Genomic DNA, 22,062 nt, shown 5'->3' on the forward strand with positions numbered 1-22,062 from the left:
CTTACAGAACTTCAGATTTGATGTTTTATTGGAAACAATTCTACCTCAGTAAAACAAGTTAAAGACTTTTTTTTATTTTCATAGTTAAGTTCCAAGTTAAACTGTTCACACATGGAGAAAAACTAGAAATCCAGTTGTTTTTCTAATATTTAACGTGAGATTTAAGGGAATGAAAAACAAATTCAGGATGCTTAACACTAATAAAACAAAATACTTTTTGATAACAGTTTCAACTTCCGATCCTGCGGCACGTCACAACACAACATGTTTTAGATATTACAACGGACACAAACACTCTCGCAGGGGGCCACGGCTTATCGTCCCCCCCCTTCTCCCCCGCTCCACTCCGCTCTCTTCCATCGCTTATTCAGTGAGGTAGAAGTGCATTTTGTCGTTCACATTCTTGCGCTCCGGATTGAGGCGCTTCAGGATCTGTGCCAGCACGTTGACAGTCTGCTCACTGCTCAAACCTGTCCGCTTTGTCTGGAACTTCTTCAGCAGGTCTTTGGTTGTCATCGGTTTACGGATCAGGTATCGCCGGACTGCTTCCTCTGTTAGCTGCACATCACTGTTGGGTAGACGGATAGAAAAGAACACAGTTATTAACATACCTGCAAACTCATAAGGGGGGAAAAAGATGATACCCAGTAATGAGGTTTCATACCTAAGCCTCACCTTTTAGTAAATAAACATTTTAAGAACAATAGGTCCTCCACTCTGACTAAGTCAGTGCTCTGGCTCTAATAATAATAATAAATAACAAATATAGATTTTCATTATATACAATATGGTTAAAGTCATTAACAAGTCCTTCAAGGACTCGTTTGCGCTGCCTAACCATGAACCTTTTCCGCCTCTACCTCCTGCAAGGGTTGTCACGATACCAACATTATAACTTCGATACAATACCTGCCATAAATATCATGATACCCGATACCACAATATCAGAATTCGATACAAATCATTAAATAACTTAATCTTTCTGAAAAACATAAAGGGAGACTGGTAACAATCAAGTACCTGGAGCTAGGAGTGGATTTGCCTGATGGTGGCTGAGGCGTACTCTTCCCAGAGGGAGCAGGGCTCTGACTGCTGGGCTCCATTTTTAGCCTTTTTGCAGCTGGAGAGTCAGCGCTGGGACCCGGAGTCGGTCTCTTACCTGCAGGATAGAGACATTTAGTTGGAATAGAATAACAAATTGGCAACTTAAATTTCAGAGTTGATAGACACTTTTGGAAGTTTCATATGAATACATTAATATGTCATGCATCTTGTTTAAAATATAGTTAAATGGGGGTATGAGGAGACACCTTGCTCTAGCTTGCTGGCAGCAGCTCGGAGCGTGTTGGAGGTGGAGGCAGAGTCGATGGATGGGGTACCGGGGCGACTGCCAGTCCTGGAGCTGCCTGCAGAGCCACGTCCTCCACGTTTAGGAGGCGTGCGCTTCTTCTGAGAGCGGGACAGAAAGAGAAATGTAAATACAGAACCAGTCGCACAGTCACCCCCAAAATGAGTTCATAAGAGCTCTGCTGGTAGATTTTGCTTTACAGTAATTTAAAACACTCAGGATTTTACTAGAGTTGTGATAGAGCCCCATTATTGACTTTTGGTAACTGATGATACTGTTATTTATAACAAAGTTGAAGGTTAGGTCGAGAAAATACACAAACATCCATTTATGCAGCCACACACACACACTAATCACCATGAACAGAGCAGAGGCAGTCTCTCCATCGATGTCACTGTCGTCTGAGCTTTCTGACTCTCCGCTGCTGTCTGTGACACAAAAGCATACAACATAAATTCACGCGTCTTTATGCATCAAGCAGAAGGGAGTATTGTTGAACGCTGCTCATCAAGTATGTGTTCTGTCTCCATGGGATCTGCACCTTTTTTCTTCTTCTTTTCTGTTTGGACCGGCGTTTTCTTTCCTTCCTCTTCTTCTTCCTCCTCTTTCGCTTCCTCTTCGTTTGGTTTCTCCTCCTCACTCTCTTCCTCACTTTCGGACGCCTCATCGATCCCTAGAAAGGACAAACATTTGGAAGGAAAAAAATCTAAATACTAATCACTCATTCAGTAAAGTCAGTAAATCATAAACACAAAAATACATGTTTGCTAACAATTAAAAAGTGGGTGTACATCGAGTGAGGACTCTCATTCCACTCACATGGATGATAGCCCTTCGTGGGGTAGGAAAAAAATAGATTCTTTGATGCATCGCGATTCTCTCTTGAGCGATTATGACTCGACGCACAAAACTCAATCGAAAAATGAAAACTAAATTCTCAACATCCTGTAAAAATGTTGTACCACTGGGCTGTTCGTTGCATACCGCTGCCCCTAAACGCAACAGAAGTAATCTACATGCGTCTTGTTTACTTTCTAAACTAGACTAAATACTAGCAGAGTTTTGGTGAGGGTCGCTGAGCTTGAGCAGCCGAATAATTCTATATTATTTATTTGTGAATAAGGGTGGCTTTTTATATCAAATGATTCTGAACATACTGAATTATGCATTTTTACTATGAGGGTGTTGCTATAGACCCATCTTCATTTAGTTTCCTGTTGGTTGTCTTTGCAGTGCTTGTAAATGTAACCCTCCAGTTGACACATCTCTTCCATTTGTTGCTTATATTGAATTTATAAAAGATAATGGAAGTAAAAAAAGAAATTATGCATGTTAAAATTCAAGATGATCCCACAATCGTGTTATAATCACCTCGTAGCCCTCCGAATCGAAAGGCGCATAGACAGTCTCACTCCACCAAACTTTTAGCCCAGTGATCATGCGCTACGTTTCATTTTGTGTATAAGACATGCAGAAAATCATCATTGTCTTCTTTTCAATAATGATTGATGAATGGATCAGTAATGTTCAACAGCATAAGAGCTGACCTTTGGGATGATCCTCTCCTTTGCTGATCTTTCCCTTTTCTGGCTCCTCGTCTGAACTGCTTTGGAAAACAGAATTAAATGCTAGTGAAAGAAGAAACACAGCCATCAAAAACATGTGTATAGTGCACACAAAGAGGGAGTCTTTGTGTGAAAGAACGAGACGGATCTGACCTGCTTTCATCGGACATGTAATCCACCTCTAGACCCTCGTAGTCACCGTCATCGCTGTCCTCCAAGGCCTCTTTGTCGCTGCTCTTTCTCTTCTTCTTCTTCTTTGCTTTTCCTTTCCCCGTGTCTTTCTTCGACTTTGTCTTACTCTCTCCATCTGTCCAATGAAGAGGTGGATGGAAAAACGAAAAAAGCACATGATGACAGAGGGAATGAAAAAGTGGGCTCATGTCAGTCAACAATCCTGGTTCTTTCTTCTTACCGTCCCCCAGACTGCTGTCACTGTCATCGCTGCTCATCTCCAAGTCCTCCTCCAGGTCGTGAATGCGCAGATCGCCCCCTCTGCCACCCCCCTTCTTTTTCTTCTTTCCCGACTTCTCATTCTCATCGTCATCATCGTCACCACCACGCTCCTGCTCCCGGAAACGTCTCTGAAGCATGATGCTGAAGTGATTCACCACCTTGTTTCTTCTGTAAAATGAGGAGAATGTCTGATATTGAGTGTTTGACAACCCCTGCACCAGTCGGGTCAACTACGTACTCGTACATACATGTATGTATGTATATATATAAATAACATTAAATTTTTTTCCATTCACACCTGCCCCACTCCTCCTCAGCCTCCTCAGCAGTCAGGGTTCGGTGCTTGGCCTGCGGTGTAAAGTTGTACCAGCCGTGGACAGGGAAGGCCTCAAAAGCTCCATCAGGACACTGGGTAAAGATGTAGTAGGATGCATTTTCTGTAACACCGCCTTTCTTTAGACCTTTGAACCTGTACACAGAGAGAGTAAGAGAATAGCTGTATTACAAACAGTAAATATCCCTGTGAAGAAAATTTAAATCCTCCTCTTCTTTTTTTTTTTTTTTTTTCTACAAATGTATGCATTTTAAAAGTACAAAGTGCAAACTTTAGTCACTCAAGAGCTTTTAAAACTGTGCTACTTGTATCTTTTCTGCTTAAAACCTTTACAGATTTAAAATAGTTGGCTGAGAGTTTGGTCTAAATAATAACTAAAACATGTCAGTTATGTCATAAATATGTGTGTGCTCCCTCCTAACCAGTTTCAAAAAGAGATGTGTTGGTTTAATGAGTGAATCATGCGTTAAAGAAGTGTCTTTCTCCCCACCTCTTGCCAGCCTTGCCATTGACCTTGAGAATCCAGGGCTGATCCTCCACTTTGAACTCTCGTTTGACGATACCAAACTTCTTCCGCCGCGCTTCCTCGCGCTGCTTTTTGCCAAACTCACTGCCAGCTGCGCCATCTGCCGTCTCTTCGTCCCCATATATCCGCCGGCCACTCATGTCTCTTTCCATACGAGCCTGGGAAGAGAGTAACAAATGTGAAACTGAAAGATGGTACTTTATGTTAGACTTCAGATTTTTTTTAGGGTAACCACGCTGCTTGTCATTTGTCTCTCAGCGCAGACTCTGTGCTACACCACTGACATGAAGCCCACCTGTGTCCAGGTTGAACAGTTGACTTTGTCTCCTGCATTGAAAGCCATGAGGTTGTACTTCTTGCTGGTGTTTCTATGAGGCAGATAAACCGAAAAAAATGGGACACAAGAATATTTTCCAGATGAAAACTAATTGAATGCAGATAAACAACTACATTCCCATTAATACCCACAGTATAAACATATAACCATGTAGTCCAATAAACCAATTATTTGTTTGTAGTGGCACATTTCAGTATTCACATCAACATAAAGGACTACCACAAATGTCTGCAAAACATATATGAGTAGCTCTGAACACCCTGTTTTTAAAAAAAAGGTACACAGTGACTGCCAGAATAACAGATACATGACTTGGCTTGTCCGGACACTTTTCCTTCTGTGGATATTTGCATGATCGTCCATGTCACTCACTTGGGGACTCGCACTGTGTATTCTGTGGCTGAGGAACTGCTGCTCCCCTATAAGACAAACAGATTCAAAGAATTTATTTTGTGTGACTTCTGTCCCAGCACTTTATTTCATCTGTAACATAACAGACTGCCACCATCTTTTAAGCTGAGATAAACAATAATAAAATGCATTCTACGTGATGGGGCTATATGCACTTACAGTTTACCATACCGTTTTTTTTTTAAAACAAGTACAAGATCAGAACTTTATTACCAGGTATACAAGTGAGGTTTAGTGTTTGGTAGTTGAGAGTAACGAGTTCAAACTTACCAGGGAAGTCATGGTTGTCTCCAGGGTTTTACTAACACATCAACCGTCACTTCGAATTATTTGGGAGGCGTTACACTATAAAAAGAAGAAGGGTTATGTTAATAATAGGCTTAACCACGTTCAATGTGAATGGAAACGCATCGTGGACGGAGCACCAATTCATCACTACTATCCAAGCCAGCTGGTCACGGTGTTGACGTAGCTGCAGTTGTGTTTTTTAGGAACACAAATGTGTTCCAATGCTCGAATTGACACTGTGCAGTTAAACTGAATCCATTGTAGCAGCACATTAAGTTAACTTCATCCTGTTTCCATGAGGGTTATCTACCGTTTGTTTCAATAACACAAGTCCATCAACAAAACAGCTGTCAGAAAACGCAACATAGAACTTGGTAACGTCTTACATTGACCGGTATTTACTCTACAGATCGTTGTACCGTTAGCACCGGATGCTAACACAAACAGTAGCAAGAGGCTAAAAGCAGTTCTAGTTGCAGTCTGTGTCGAGTACAAACCCTGACTAAGACTCTCCGGCTTCAGCGTTAGTGTGGAATTCAGGGACACGCAAATACAGACATGTATTAAGACATTTCACTGAAATTAAATGCATCTAATTTACCGGTGCGCGTACTCCAACAGTAACTAGTCCGTTTGTATAAATAGCGGTGAGGAAACACTGGTCATGAATAATGGTTCCTAGTAAGTTAGCATCCACTTTTCTTTGTGAAGCCCATGCGTTCAAGTTAGCTTTACTGTGCCACATGCGACATTATCTTTTTGTTTGTTGTTTTAAAAAAGTGTTTATTATTCATGCATACGGAAGTTTATGGAAGTTAATTCTACATTAATAATTATACAAAATATCTTCATTATTGGGTATGCCTTGACTTAAAAATAAATCAGCACTCTTTTAGTACGGACCAGTAAGAGGAAGTGACGTACATCCTTTAAATTACCACAACTAAAGTCAGATCCATCTTTTGCGCTTTCGACGTAATTCCAGCGGAAACGAGATTTCTTGTGGGGGAGGGGTGGAAGTGAGCAGAGCAGGAGAGCAGCAGGCGGCGAAAGTTTGAGTGGCGTTTTCTTAAATTAGTATTGTTTCTGAGAGTTCTGCCACATACCCCCCACGCACGCACTCAAGGCCACTTTCTTGTCCCCACAAACAAAAAGAAGGACACTGGAAACAGACAGACAGAAGGCCAGCCTGGGACAGGCACAGTGTATTATATCTATATAAAATAATTCCCTGGATGTGTGAGGAGTGCAACATTGGGTTATGTCTCCAGTTGGACAGGAACTGCTTCTCCAAAACACCTGTAACATGGGAACTGAAAGCTCCAGGCAAACACAACTGTTTGAGAAGATGTAAAATAGGTTCAATTTCATTTTTGTAATCTCAAAAGTTTTCTTCTTCTTCTTTTACAATTGTTTTTGAAGAGAAACCTGATGAAAATTCAAATACGTTTCATTACTTTTTTTTGTAATTAAGCATTTATAACATATTATAATGACAAATACTTGCCATATTTTGAAAGTTAAATTTCTCCTGAAAAAAAAGAGCAAAAGAATTTACACAAAGGACATTTTCTGACACGTACTGCAGTTCCTCAGTTTGACCACTGGGAGGCAATGGACACTCATGATTCTAAATATACAGGTCAAATCCACCTATGAGTCGAAAGGACAAATACATAAATAAAAAAGATCAAACAACCGAGACATGTGCTTTTTTTAGTCTTGTTTCTTTTATTCTGTCTACCATCAGGTTTGCAAACATATATTACAGATGTGATTATTGAAATGCATTACACAGAGCCGTTTTAAAAACAGTGTAGATTATTGGATTCTCGAAATATACATCCCTTTTCAAATTACTGTGAATCACTTCAATATTTATGTGATTTTATAGAAGTCAAGACAAACCTGTCAATATCTTTGCATTAAAATGAGCAGTGAAATATATTTTTAAATGTATTATTTTCAATATTTTGCCAGATTTCACTCTTAGTCCTATGGTAATATCCTGTGGTAGATCTAATTTAACCTAATTAATCAATACATTCTGAATATAATTAATACCTCACATCAACTACATGGTGATAGACCCCGATGACCTTTTCTAAATACTGTTGTCAATAACTTGTTTCTTTAATCTCATTCCTTCTTTTGGTATATCAACCTTGATCTCAATGCAGTATTTTCTTTGGATTAAAAATGTCAGTTAACAAGACCAAGCAAGCAAGATATTCACACAATACATAGCTGATGTCTTAGTCCATTTTTCTCCATTTATATTTGCAGGGATTTGGGAATTATTTACATACAGATTGGCTGCACTACGAATACTGTTTTACAAGAGAAATTTAATTGAGCTTTTCCTTCACAGGTAAACACATTTGCATTGTTTTTTGCATTGGTGCCAAACCTTGTGATAACAGTTTTTGGATGCTGTGTAAACAAGCAACATGTACGTATAGAGAGCTTAAACCGTGATGATTGATGTGGAGTCTGACCTGTCATGATGAACTGCTGTGCCTTTTCACTGCTCCTGGGTGAGTTAATTCATGTTTTATATAGTTGATGATGTGTGACGATGAATTACTACGATAAATGTAACCTATTCACGGAGAATAACCCTGCTAAGTCTGCACAATTATTTATATCCAGTATCTGGATTCAGACCTGCGTGTGACAGACGATGACATATGCTTTTTATTTTTTAACCAAATGCAGCAATATTATGAAAATAAAATTGAGTTACGTCTTGTATCAATATCATTAGCACCAGCTCAACGTTAAGATCATTTATATAATAGACTTATATAATAGAAATGTTAAGATTATATAAATGATGTGAATATTTATTTAGTCATAAAAACAATAACTCTCTCCTTCTTTGTGCTTTATAGGTTCCCTCTTTATCCTTGGCCATTGTGTTTTTCCTCCTGGTTAGAATGTTTTTTTCACTTTCACATCAGATCAAGATTCTGGTTATTGGTGAAATATTATTATTGAAATATGCACATTTTTCTGTTGCACACAGGTTCTTGTGATGGATACACAAACATAACCGACACATGGCGCAATTACTTATTTGAGTCAACTACTTTTCCTGGCTATCCAAATGATGACAGAAATCTTATTGTGAAGTGGTGGCGCTTCACAGGGATTGGTGGAGACAGAATTATGACGAGCTGCCATCAAGGCCCTCGTGCTGGAACCTCGATACCCATCTATGTTGCCTCTGAGTATGCAACAACTGAATCGGAAACATTGAAAACAAGGATTGCATATGGAGTTTTCCCATCAAATTGCCAAGCATATGCTACTTTAATATCCATGGTCCTCTGTCCTGAAGGATTCTACATATACAAACCATCACATCTCCTGCATAGCCATATGGGTTATGCTACCTGTAAGGAGTTGTTACTCACTCACATCCTTTGCCATATTCTAACTTTAGTGTATATTTAAGTGTGCTGCTAACTTCATTTAAAGAGATACGTCTATCTTTTCACCAAGAATATAGTTTGTCTGTTTGATTCTGTGTGCGTGTTTTGCCTCTCTTTAGTCCACAGTGAGTGTAACCCAGACTCCTGTGGACCCCTTGCTGAGTGTAAAGGAGATGGAGGCTGTGTTTGTGTTTCTGGCTATAAAATACCCCAAACACACCAACCCACACCAGATTCATATGGTTGTATTGGTACGTGAATGTATTCCATCTGAACTGTAAACAGTCAGATATTCACCGTAATTATATTTTTTTCCCCATTCATTTAATTCATCACACCATTATGTTTCATTTTGTGAACATGGACCGTACTTCGCAGCGTAAACTCCTGTCTGTAACATCTTTTGACAGACATAGATGAGTGCAAGAAGTCTGCAGGAATTTGTGGTAACAACGCCAAATGTACCAACACCATCGGATCATACTTATGTACCTGTATGAATGGATACAATGCTACAGATTCCAACACATGCACAGGTACCGTTTACAAAATGTCTCACATCTTGAGCTGTGATGACATTATTAGGTTCAGGCTGGTATTCATGTTCTTTCTCTTCCTTCATAGATATTAACGAGTGTCTGGACAATATCTGTGGCGGTGGTGCGACCTGTGCCAACCACAAAGGAAGTTATGTGTGTACATGCCACAAAGGATACCACTCTGTACCCGATGCAACTCCGGTTTGCCACGGTCTGTTTACAGTAATGTGACACATCACCGGATGAATCAGACCTTTTTTCATGTCCTCTAAGCTATGAACAGATGCAGTTCTAAATGTACATTTGTCAAAATATACCACCAACAAAGCAAGATCATGTAAAGTAAGGTATTGCAAGGCTTCACTGCGATGTCCACCTCAACAGCATTTAGTGTCACAACGCATCTACAGTGGCTCTCATTGAAGAACAAGAAAAACATGGTTCATACTGAACAGTAATTCATATTAAAACATTATTTGAGTGATATCAGCGCATTTATTTTGCAAAAAAAATCACTCTTTTCTATTTATTTTTGTATTTTCCCAATTTCATGCCAACTGTGTTAAGTGTTCTTTCCTCAGATAATGATGAGTGTTTCAATTCCACCGTCTGTGGCCCTGAATCCGTTTGCACCAACACACCCGGAGCTTATACCTGTAAATGTCAGCTAGGATACACACCGACTGAACCGGACCAGGAGCCCAGCGAGACCAACATCTGTATTGGTATTTAAATTGATGTTTTTCAGATTCAAAAGGCTTTTCAGCAACTAGGAGCAGATGGAAAACTGCAACTCACTTGTGATTTCTAACAGAAGTGAAGAGCCACACACAAAGCTGCCTGGTTTATTGTTTCATTTCACGTATTTGGCAGATGTTGACGAGTGTGACAAATATGCCACCATCTGTGGTCCTGATGCCAACTGCACAAACTCAATGGGATCTTACATCTGCAACTGCTTCCCTGGTTTTCGGCTAAACAACCCAGGTGTGAAAGCCAGCATTGATAACCCATGCACAGGTGAGTGCCACTATTAGTCTGATTTTGCGACAATATATTTGACTATTATGTGTTTAACAGTGTGTTTTCTCTCTGTACAGATATAGATGAGTGCAGTGAGACACCTGGTTTATGTGGTAAACTAACTGTGTGCACTAATGTACCGGGGACCTTCCATTGCTCTTGTCCGGATGGATTCTACCCTTCAACTGGAATCTTGTGGGAGACGCGCATTACATTTTGTCGAGGTGAGCTTAGGATGCATTTGCTTACTGTGTAAAGTGCAGTGGCATATCCAGATGTGCTCATTGTTGTTGTCATTTTCTTCTGCACTGACTCAACAGGTCTTAAGGACATTTTAGATGAGATAAACCCCCAAGAGGTAAATATATACAGCAACGTGGCAATGTCGAGGAAGCAATGATTTTTAAAGACTCTAACAACACAAAGGTTTTGTTAGAATATAATCTAATTTACACATGCCTCAATACAATCTGTTACTTGTAATGTGAGTAGGAAGAGGTGACCATGTTGCCATATTTCATGCCGCATAAATGTTTACATATTTGCCAAAATATATTATGGTTTAAATACTGCGAACTACACTCATCTTATCACGTTAAAGATAAGGTTGTGTTTGTGTATTTGCTGCAGGGTCAGACAAAAGAGAGAGCTTTTCTTGTTAACATGGACCAACAACTGAAAGACAATAAGGACATTATCTTACCAGAAGCAGTGAGTAGAAAACCTGTTTACCTTTATGTATTTCCATGATAGATCACTTCCTGCAATATTGATCTGTACAGTTGTGTTATTAGTCTTAAAATCAATGATTATGAATGCAACACTTCTTTAATTCTGCCATTGCACATGGTTGAATGCTCTGAAGTTTGATGCACATTATGTGTGGATGACACTGCGACTGCATTTACATAATCCTTTCCCTCTTGGTCTTTTGTGTGCTTTCTCTGCAGACTGTGACAAACGTCTTCTCAGCATCTATGGTACTTATGTCCCTGTTACTGTGCAGTCGTTTGATGATGCTTTAATCCTTCTTTGTGTTTGCATCATCAGGCAGGTCAGTTTATACATATATCATATTCAAACTCTTGCAGGAAGTGTCAGGTGTTGGACCACGTGCCGGGTTAGTCAAGGTGGGTAGTGAAGGAGACGGGGACACCGGCAGTGTGATCCTGGACATCTCAAACCGTTTGGTGTCTATTATTGTGCAGCCAGGTCGGAAACAAACTATGAGAAGTGTGAAGAGTTCAACAGTGGGTAAGCCATGTTCATCTTAGTTCACTGTAGACATTTGCTGTATATGTACTGGGTGGACAATCACAATCTAATGACTGATCTGTGGGTTAGATTTACGTACTGAAACTATCGGGCCTGGAGGCAACAATACAGAGAGCTCTACGCTCTCGGTCAAGGGAAACACCATGCAGATCAACCTGGAAGGTCTGGCCAAAAATAACAACGGTGAGAAAAAAAAGCTCATAATGAAAATGATGATGGCAATTACCAAGATTACCAGATTCATATGAAAGATGACCTTAAAAAAGTAGAGGGACTGAAAACACAGCATGGTGGAAAATGACAGGCATTAATGTTGTTTATTTGAAATGGGCTAAAACGTGCAAACCCACTGTTGACAACCTGGATATTTCCAGGTTCTGCAGCAGCTGCCTTCATGACATTAAATGGGATGGAGAGTCTCCTTAGTCATCAGTACTTTGAAACAGAGAACAAGACAGAGATGTACTCTGATGTCATCACTGCAATCTTACCAGCAATGAACAACACCAACCTCACTGAGCCCGTCAACTTTACCATCCAACATAAGAAGGTGCTGCCCAATGTATCTACCCATATACCTTCTGAGATAGAAATAAGGCTTGCTATCATTCCGCTTATTTTAAAATCTTTCATCAGACAGTACCTGAATCTGGTTTGGTGACCTGTGTGTACTGGGAGGACAAAACAGAGGAGACAGGAATGGGAGAAGGAACTCAAAGAGGAGGCGAAAAGACCAAAACCAAGCGTTGGTCGATAGAGGGCTGTTGGGTTGCATACACAGATGAAAACTACACAGTGTGCAGCTGCTCCCATCTATCCACGTTTGCCCTCATCATGCAGATTGGGGAGGTATTATAGATGTGTGTATGTGTGTGTGTGTGTGTGAATATGCATTTGCTAATACAAGCTCCTACACACATGGCCAGGTTGATGACAGTATGTGTTTGCACGTGTTGTTGTGTCTTCTCAGCCTCCACCAGAGGATCCTTTTCTCGAGTGGCTCAACCAAATATGTGTGATTATCGGACTATTCTTCCTTGCTTTGGCCATCTTCACCTTCCTCCTGTGTAGCTGGAACCCCAAGATCAACAACACAGCCCGTCTCCACATCTGCCTCAGCCTTTTCTTCTCCCATCTCCTGATGCTGTGGATTGACAAATACATTGAACAAGAGGTACAGCGAGACCCTCACGGGGGTCTCTCCCACAAGTATTACATGTGACTCAACTGAACCATTCTTTGCTGAGGCTATTTCCAGGAGCATGTCTTTGTTTTGAAGATACATCTGTGTGTCCACAGCTGGCCTGCATTGTCATGGCGGGGCTTCTCCACTTCTTAATTCTAGCAGGTTTTGTGTGGATGCTGCTGGAGGCGGTCCAGCTCCACCTGTTGGTCCGGAGACTGTCTAAGGTGCAGGTCATCAAGAGGGTTGGCCTCCCAAGACCGCTTCTCTACCTGATTGGCTACGGCGTTCCATTTGTGATTGTGGGTATTTCTGCACTGGTATATTCTGACGGATATGGTGCTACTGAAGCACAGGTGTGAGTAAGACAAACAGTAAGTCATGCAATCATATTCTCCTGTATCTCGGCATCTAGGTTCAAAAGATTGTCTGATTCCTTTTGCAGGTGCTGGCTCTCCAGACAGCGCAATTTCAACTGGGCTTTAACAGGCCCCGTCATTGTTATCCTTGGAGTGAGTATATTGCAAAACTGATGATGGAAAAGTTAAGCAGTGGTAGGCCAGCAGGTCTTTACCAGCTGTGGATAAACTTCTGTTTTTCTTTCTTTCTTGGCAATATGCTGCTCTATATAAGCTCAGCTTCTGTGTCTGTATTGTTTCCTTTTAAGCTTAATTGGATATTGTTCTGTGCCACTCTATGGAGTCTGAGACCCACACTGGTCAACATGAAAAGTGATGTTTCTCAATCCAAAGACACCAGGTATGGGTGCTTCAGATTATCTTTAGATTGAAATGGAAAATCTGAGGAATTTCATAGTTTTATGTAGGTACATAATTTGATATATATAGATATTTTGATATTTTGAAAACTGATAGAGGAAGTGTCAACACAATCAATGTGTTACAAATACTGTACTCAGTGGTCATTATATGATTATACTCATTACATTCACATTTTTTACAGGGTTATTGTGTTCAAGATCCTGGCCCAGTTTGTCATACTGGGCTGTACCTGGATTCTGGGCCTGTACCAGACAAACATTTTCTTCCAGATCCTCTTCATCATTCTTAACTCCCAGCAGGGCACCTTCCTCTTCATTGTCCACTGTCTGCTCAACAAGGAGGTAGACTTGGATGCATGGATCCCTGTCTCTGCATGTTTCAAGTTTGATAGCATTTAAAACATCTTTCTTTTTCATAGCATTAACATACATCTAAAGGAGTTGTGTTTCATTGTATTTTCTAGCTCAGAGAGGAATACGTGAAATGGCTGACCTGTTCTTTCAATAAGCCCAAAGAAAAAGGATCTGTGGTGAGTTTTAATGACACAACTACAATGCATGATACCTGGACCAGTGCAATGTTCATTTGTTTCAGAAAATTATTTTTGATGTTAATAAGAGCCACAAATACACAAAACAATATCCAGGTTGTGCCTGCATATTAAATTAAATTATAGCCCAAAATCACAAATTACAAATTTGACCTCAATTACAATATTGTACACATACAACTGGAAAAACTCCCCCGAAAAAAGCTGGGACGGGGACAAAAAGGGGACAGAGGAGGATCCCTCTATCAAGTGCAATATATGTCATGTGTCATGTGTACAGAATGAACAATATAACAGAGTTACAAGACATCCAATGCATATGAGAATCTATGTTGAATACAAGGCTCTATACAAAAAGTATTGTGTTTCACTCATCTCTAGAAAGCATTCTTTCACAGGTCTTGCTGAAATGATCATTTGTGTAATGTTGCATCCCCCTTATTTAATTGAAAATAAAAAAATATGAAAAATGTATTTCCACAGAAAGATGCTCCATCGTTCTCCGAGGACCTGGGTGAAGGCTGAAGAGCACACAGGTGATAGAATGAACATCACAAAAAAAGAGACGTACGACAGCGCGGAGACATGCAAGCCGTATCCACTTTGAATGACTTTCATTAGTCGTTACATATTATTATTTTATTGTTGTCGTTATTGTTTTGGTTGGGGATCATAAGTCATAAAATGTATATGTGTGTGCGTATGTGTACCTCATCTGTTTCTACTATTATTTATCGCGTCACTTTCTGGTATGTACGATGTTCACTTGGAGACAAAAAAAATTATAATTTCACAATACCTTTAGAATAAATGATGTAGTCATTATTGCAATTATTTCCTTTTTCGAAGGCAGGTTTTTTTTGGTTTTGTTCTATAGGTCATGTTTGTTGACATCTGGATAATAGTAATAATTTTGCACATAGCTTATGAATACAACGGCTGGTAAAAGCTAATGACAACCACTGGACTCTGCATTACGCGTGTGTGTGACCCGGCCAGCTCCATGTTCATGTAAATATACCAAGATCTAGTGGGCCGTCCAAAGCTTTTCACAAACGTAAGCTCTGTGTCTCTACCATCATTCACTCCACAAATGGCTCTTGCATGACATATACTTAGTATTTTGTTAACTCATCTGTACATATTAAGTGCTTTGACTATTGTGGGTTATTTTGTTTTGAGTCTATAATAAACTGTTGTTGTCTCTGAGTTTCCCCAGTTGTTTACTGACATGTACCGAGTGTGTTCACACCTCATATCTTCCCAGACAGAATATGGGTTAAGACTATTTTCGAAAATAAAGGGATAATACAAAGACACTAATTACCACCTGAATTACAGATAACACAGGCAACAACTCAGACAAATAGTCTATCAGTAATAATATTCAACCAATTAACAAACAAAAAGCAACAACAAACTAATATACTAATGAACTTTCATCAGCGATGGCTGTTGAGAGCGTCGATACATACTAGGATAGAAGCTCATAAGCTTGTCAAAAATAAGATGTTCCAAATTGAATGTTGGAGTTGTAGTATTTTATCATATCTTAATATAAATTCCTATATTCATGCTTTAAAGTTATTGCAAGGAACTTTGAACTGGTTATGAAACATTCTCCAGTTTAATACTGAAGCCTTGATATTGCCGACACAAGCAGACAAGACTATCAGTGAGAAGAGCTATTTCTGCTTAGTTATTCTTAATACCTGCCATCAGATCCGATTACGCACAAATTACTTTGGAAGTGTCCTTCAAAACTATTTCAAATCTTTGTAGAAACATTTTAAACGTTAAGTCGGTATTTAGTGGATTTTTTGAGTAACCTGTATCAACTAGTTATTCTCCTCCTTGTATGAAAGTTGTTTACTGAAGAAAAAAATGTCTCTGTAATTGAAACACCATTAAAGTCCTCATTATTGCAACTGTTTGACTTCATGCAGGCTCTTGTGATGGATACACATCTATATATCTTTATATTTTCCTCTATTTCTTTCATAAAGATGATGCAGATCTTGTTAACCACTGACGCTGGTGGAGACAGAGTTGGTGCTGACTGTGTGTCAACCAGTCGTGGTGGCACACAGAATACTTTTTTTAATTTAATTTGCTGACCCAACTGCTGAATCTGTGACCCCCAAACAACTGGGATGGTTATTATCTGTGGTGTCGTGGCGTGCAGTGTGGCCCGCTGTCCTGGAGGATTCTACATGGGAAAAACCATTGAGTCATACACTGCAGGATGGGATTTGTGACTTATGAGTACTTGTCATCCTATCCTTTTTAATGTATTATTAATATATAGTATGCAAGTAATTACATTTTAGCGAATGAGAATGATGCCTTCATATGTACTTAGACAATTACATCACAGGGACGTAATTAATTAATTACAATATGACTAAAACACGTCAGTGTAAAGTAAAAGTTTAGTCATATTCCAATTATGGAAGTTGGAAATTATTTGTGATACTGGGCTGTACCTGGATTCTAGGCCTGTATTAGACAAACCTTTTCTTCCAGATCCTCTTCATCATTCTTAACTCCCAGCAGGGCACCTTCCTCGTCATCGTCCACTATAAGGAGGAAGACTCTTCAGATAGATCATTCTTCATCTTGCCTCCTGATAAGGTATCATTTCATTGATCCAAGACAGATGAGATGATACTGACCGACAATCTTGGAATCCGTGGATATGTTGTTTTATGTAGATGATGTAGCTTTGCTTTTTTGTTTGATTTGCAGTCGCTGTGTATGTTTGCATTGCATTGAATTGTTTTGAATTAATTTGTATACTCCAGGTGCGAGAGGAGTACATGAGATGGTGGACATGCTCTTGTGGAAAAAGACAGATTTGTGGTGAGTCTCTGGCAACAAATCATCTTAAGCAGTCGTACAAGTTATTTTAATTTTAATATGTAGATTTAATGTATTATCCCTACTATACATCCCTAATAAATATATTAAATTGGGACAGACCCAACTGATTATACCATGTATGTGAAAACCAGGTGTAAAAACTGCAGATGACAGAGAGATGAGTGGAAAAAAGGAGAAATACTGATGTAGTAGGGAGAGCTGGAATAAAACGTTATAATTTATAAATTCCAGTTTAATGAATGCAAAAGGTGACATATTTCAACAAGAATGTCTACACCTTGAATTAATCTTTATCACATCTGGTTCTAGCTTGCCATTTTCATTGTTCAGGACTGAAAGTAAAATGTTTTAAAGTCTCAAGCAGTAAGTGCTAAAGTGCTACTCCTCATCTAATTACTGTAGTCAGGTGTATTCATGTACTTAGTTGAACAATACCATAATTTATGTAATTTATGTTTATGTTGACTTCATTGATTTGTATTGAATTGCTAAGTACATTTTAGATGTAAATGAAGAATGTGTCAAGTTTGGAAAGTTGTGCAGTGCATATCTGAAAGCTTTTAGAAAGCTTCAGTTTTTTGTCTTTTCTACATTTTGTCCTTGTGACATGGAGTAAATTACCGGGACAGATTAATGTGACACACATTAGGGCTCACACAACTATTTGTATGAAATGAGGCTCATAATATTCCTAAAAGTATACTTCAGTGTCAAAAAGCACTGAGAAGACTTGTTGAAACTGTCCCCATCTCTCCACCTGATTGATTTGCTTGGGTCTGGGAGCTTCCACCAACATGTCACAGACTGCACCCTCAGTCTAAATAAACAAACTTTCTCCCAAGTAAAAACATTCGTGTCTCAGTTGTTTCTTCCTCTTTCAATACGCATTGCATTTACATGAGAGCCGGGACACTTTGAGGTGTGTCAAACTTTACACGACACATTCAAGCCAAGCATATCTCTCATTTACATTGTACGCATTTATTGACGTATTTAAGCATGCCTTATCTTGGATTGATAACATGCAAGGATCAACACAGTTTACTGTCTCAAACAGCTAGGTCTCTATTCGACATGCGTATAATATATGCATTACAGAACAGAAATCTTCTGAATTTCTGCATGTGCTGCTCTTTGCCCTCTTTGCATGTTCTTCTAAATGAAAATAAATCAAAGATGGACATCTCTGCTCATAATACTGTTTGCACCAGAGGCTCAGACCACTCAATGGTGGAATTACAATCCGTCAGTAGATGATATCAAATGAGTTTCATTAAAGTAAGAAACTTGGAGCATATTGTTAAAGATTACATTAATAGGCACACATTTGGTTGGTCCATTATGTGTGTAAACATTTCAGAAATACTATGCAGATAACTTCAGTTTGCTTGGTGTGGTCGTATAATCCATATATAAGGATGTAGCATTTAATCACATATCATGACAGTTTATGTGCTTTTTATGACATAGTTGACGCTTAGGAAGCAATGCAATAACAGTTTGATCGTTTTAAGACATAATTTAATTAGAATATTTGGTGTCTCCCTTTAGAATCACACCTTCATGTCCCAATGCACGGTACTTCCTGCATCCTTTATATCTGTTCTTATTGTTTCTGCTATCAATCCCAGTACAGACCGCTGATAATGAAATAGCCAGTGGCTATGAAGCCTCTATGACACTTCTCAGTCTCATCCATTTAATAGAATAATGAGGACTGACCAATTGCCCAATAGAACCAGAACAGAGTGACTGAGGGTCACCTATTATGGAAGCTGCTGAAATCCTCTTTGCCAAAAATAACCATAATTTATCAGTGGAGGTTCTTTGAACAGTGACAGCCACTCCTCTGTAACCTCAACGGCTGCTTCTATACAGGTAAAAAGCCACTCAGCGTAGTGACATTACTCTACTTCTATTTCTTACACATAAAAAATATCAGTTTCAGATCAAAACTGTCCATCACTTAGCTTAGAGGTCTGTGATTACATCACCTCTGACATTAGAGGACACCATTGTTAAGGCTGCATACAAACAAGGTAACAAAGGATACAAGAGTCCCAAACCTGATTCTTTTGGGCATATATCAGTGAACAGTGTGAACAGCACAAATCACACTGAATCAGAATCTGATCTTTTCACACGTGGTCCTGAGTCAGATATAGGTCAGACGTTTCTCATATTTCATGTGACTTTTCAGTCACTCTAGATTGACATTTGTCGACTGCCTGCACTTTCCCATCACAATCCCACTGCTCCCAGCTCCGACTCAGCATCCACACACACATGAAAAACATGAAAACAATGTGTCTCTCTTTCTCTTTCTTTCCTCATCCTCGTCCTCATCATCATCTGCTCACAAATGTGATGGCTGCACAAATGTGATGTGCCACTGCACATCATTCAGAAAGAGTGGCCTCCAATGTTTACTTTCCTATGACGCTGTGTGCCGTCAGTGACATCTTTGTTATTGCCTTTTTTCTCATGCGGGGGTCAGTTTTATAACCGTGACAAGTGCACAATAGAATCTGATGTTGGCCACAATTATATGATAATATGCACATTCAAACAAAAATAAAATCCAACATCAAAATTGAGCACAAAGGCTTGAAGTGTGAATGCAGCCTAATGATGTCATTACCAGTGTTTCTGCAGCATCTGGTCTTATCTCTGCATCAGTTACATAACGGGCCAAACTTAAAATTTGTAAATCAATTCCAATGTACTGTAGAATTGCGCATTGAGACACACAGCTGATGTTGGAGTAGTTCACTACGACTGCCACTAGATGTTACCAAAGGTGCATATTTTAATGATTGTACTTTTTAAGAGGCTTCTAATGCTCCTCAATGAGTTCCTGGTGATATGATCCCTTGTTGACTGTTTAACTGACATAGTGGTTATAATCTGCTCATGGCTTTATGCATTAACTTGCATCGGCATTAGTGTAAGCATCCTCACATTGAACAACACCTCTGAAAACTCATTAAGCAGTGCAAGCTTGTTGTTTTATTCATGAACATTAGAGCAGAGCAATGGAAGTTGATGCATCTTTTGTTTTTCACCACCTTTAGCTTCCCTTAATATAAAAATAATATTAGTTTATGCTGTGTAGTATGCCATCTACACAGCAGCACCCTTCTCGGGAGCTAGACAGCGTAGACACAAAAGTTAAATAATATGCGCTGTGTGCAAATATTTATGATGCCATACGTTTGCACAGTTTAGAATGAACACCCTGTATCAGTCTGTTTAAACAGTAGACGCTTCTTTCATAATTTGTGGTTGTGTGACTGATTGTATGTTTGCATGCATGCACATGAATCAGAAGAGAAACTTTGTGCATTTGAATTCTTGTTAAATAATGCGTAAGGATCAGCTGGAGCTCTGCTGTCTGTCTGCTTGAATGCTGATTGCATCCCAGTCAAATCGAGTGACGATGCCCTCAACTCTGCTCAGGCACGAGGCCACCGATGACACAGCCAACATTCACACTCCAAACACACTCAATATTTGTTCAGTGTCTTAAACACTGAGTCTATTTAACATTCTGACCGTTTTCAACTGACTACTGGGAAATGTACAAATCAGCTTTATCATATGATCCTAGAAATACAGTTTTTTAGAAATCAATTCTGATCCAGTAGGTGGACACGCTAATCCATCGCTGCGGAAGGTGCAATGCTAATATCAGGTCATTAAGTCCTATGCCTTCAATGCTCTAAATGTATACATTCACTCGACAAGGCATCAGATGGGTCTTTAATTGTGTATCTCTAAATTACAATTGTCTTCCTTCATACACAACTCAGTATATTGTTTTCTTCCCGTAGTCTGTTTAAACACAGTTGTATTACCGCTGCTTCCTGCCAGATATGGTTTAGGCTTTTTGGGTGCCAAATGGTGTCAAAGCATTTCTAACAACCTACAGACCAGAAGTATTTGATATATACTATGTGCATCTTTGCTGAGCTCTAGCTGTAAAAGGCAATAATGTTAATGGATTGAAAACAGAGATGCATACTGTTAGGTTGTAGTGGATTTTATATATATTTGCACATGTAGATAAGATAAGTTTATGTTTTAAATTAATACATAAAGAAAGATATGATAATTAATTTGGGATATTATGAGGAATATTCTGGAGGAATGTATTATGAAACATAAGAGAGGATCACTGTTTTATTATTCTGTTTTAATGACAAATGTAATGATTTACTGTATGATGCATGGGAATGAATGAATGTTTTATTGTTTAGACAATAGTTAAAATGGATGCCGATTGAAACCTAATGTGTTGCTTTTATTCGGAAGGCAGGATAATAGGGTTTTATTGTGAAGGGGAACTTCCTGTCCTTGACCGGAAGAGTGAGCTTTGACCCCGCTAGTTTTACTAATTGGCTTAGCGAACAGAACGACGGCATCCTTTGAACTGACCAATGGAACTAACCTTTAGGTGTGAATTCATTTGCATGACCATACTAACGACCGAGCATTTGTTCTGGGGAGACATGGTTCTACTGGTCTGGAGACTCGAGACAGCCCCGGTCTGTGGCTCCCTGGGAGCTGCACTCCGTCTGTGGAGAGTTCCTCCTTTCTGGCCCCACGATCGTGAACGCTACATGAGTATTATCTTTGCCATTAAATATTGTTAAACTTTAACTCGAATCCTGAATTTCCTGCGGCCACGGGACCCGGAGCTTTGAACACGAATCTTACAATTTGGTGACCCCGACGTGATCTGCTGTGGCCTCGTGGCTGAGAAACTGGGCCCGCTAGATCCACGCCATTCCACATCATGGCCAACTCATTATCGGTAAGCTTGGAACCTGTTTTATCGAATCCTGCATAGCTTAATATAGACACTTTAGCGTGTGGATTGGTGCGGAGCTTGTTGGACCAGGCTAAAACATTTAGCGTGAAAACACGACATAGAATAAGGACTAAGCTAGGTCCGTGGTGAAGATGATGCTCATTTAATGTTTTTATGTTTGTTTTGTTTTGTGTTGTACTGTTAAATGTGTGTATTTCTGTTGTGAGTCGCATGAGCATATTGAACGAGACTGGTTACGCGAAGATAGTGCCGTATTGTTCCTAAAGAGTTGAAGTCCGTGAGAACGGCCTGCCG

At 39.5% G+C, this 22,062-nt stretch overlaps 2 protein-coding genes across 5 annotated transcripts; one reads left to right on the forward strand and one right to left on the reverse strand.

Moving 5' to 3' along the window:
• Nucleotides 1-10: 10 nt before the first annotated feature.
• Nucleotides 11-5,995, reverse strand: gtf2f1 (general transcription factor IIF, polypeptide 1). Of its 4 annotated transcripts, none has more exons than XM_034540238.1 (14): nt 5,864-5,995; nt 5,245-5,319; nt 4,936-4,982; nt 4,522-4,594; nt 4,191-4,384; nt 3,665-3,835; nt 3,326-3,534; nt 3,067-3,220; nt 2,896-2,954; nt 1,890-2,021; nt 1,706-1,776; nt 1,311-1,449; nt 1,021-1,159; nt 11-568 (listed from the first exon to the last, which is right to left on the reverse strand). In XM_034540238.1, the coding sequence occupies exons 2-14, from the start codon at nt 5,254-5,256 to the stop codon at nt 364-366; spliced, it is 1,605 nt and encodes a 534-aa protein (XP_034396129.1). In that variant the 5' UTR covers nt 5,257-5,319; nt 5,864-5,995; the 3' UTR covers nt 11-363. The 4 variants fall into 4 exon arrangements, with proteins under 4 accessions (XP_034396129.1, XP_034396132.1, XP_034396133.1 ...); XM_034540241.1 differs by having other exon boundaries at nt 2,896-2,951; nt 5,864-5,987; XM_034540242.1 differs by having other exon boundaries at nt 2,896-2,951; nt 5,760-5,878.
• Nucleotides 5,996-9,195: 3,200 nt separating this feature from the next.
• On the forward strand, nt 9,196-17,270 carry LOC117734741 (adhesion G protein-coupled receptor E2-like). Its single transcript, XM_034539007.1, has 16 exons — nt 9,196-9,235; nt 9,820-9,963; nt 10,112-10,258; nt 10,582-10,619; nt 11,212-11,241; nt 11,353-11,473; nt 11,606-11,719; nt 11,911-12,086; nt 12,173-12,385; nt 12,507-12,710; nt 12,836-13,077; nt 13,165-13,231; nt 13,387-13,478; nt 13,683-13,842; nt 16,578-16,685; nt 17,244-17,270. The coding sequence occupies exons 1-16, from the start codon at nt 9,196-9,198 to the stop codon at nt 17,268-17,270; spliced, it is 1,923 nt and encodes a 640-aa protein (XP_034394898.1).
• The last annotated feature ends 4,792 nt before the right edge of the window (nt 17,271-22,062 follow it).

This window comes from Cyclopterus lumpus, chromosome 8 (assembly GCF_009769545.1).
Source record: "Cyclopterus lumpus isolate fCycLum1 chromosome 8, fCycLum1.pri, whole genome shotgun sequence".
Lineage (NCBI taxonomy): Eukaryota > Metazoa > Chordata > Actinopteri > Perciformes > Cyclopteridae > Cyclopterus > Cyclopterus lumpus.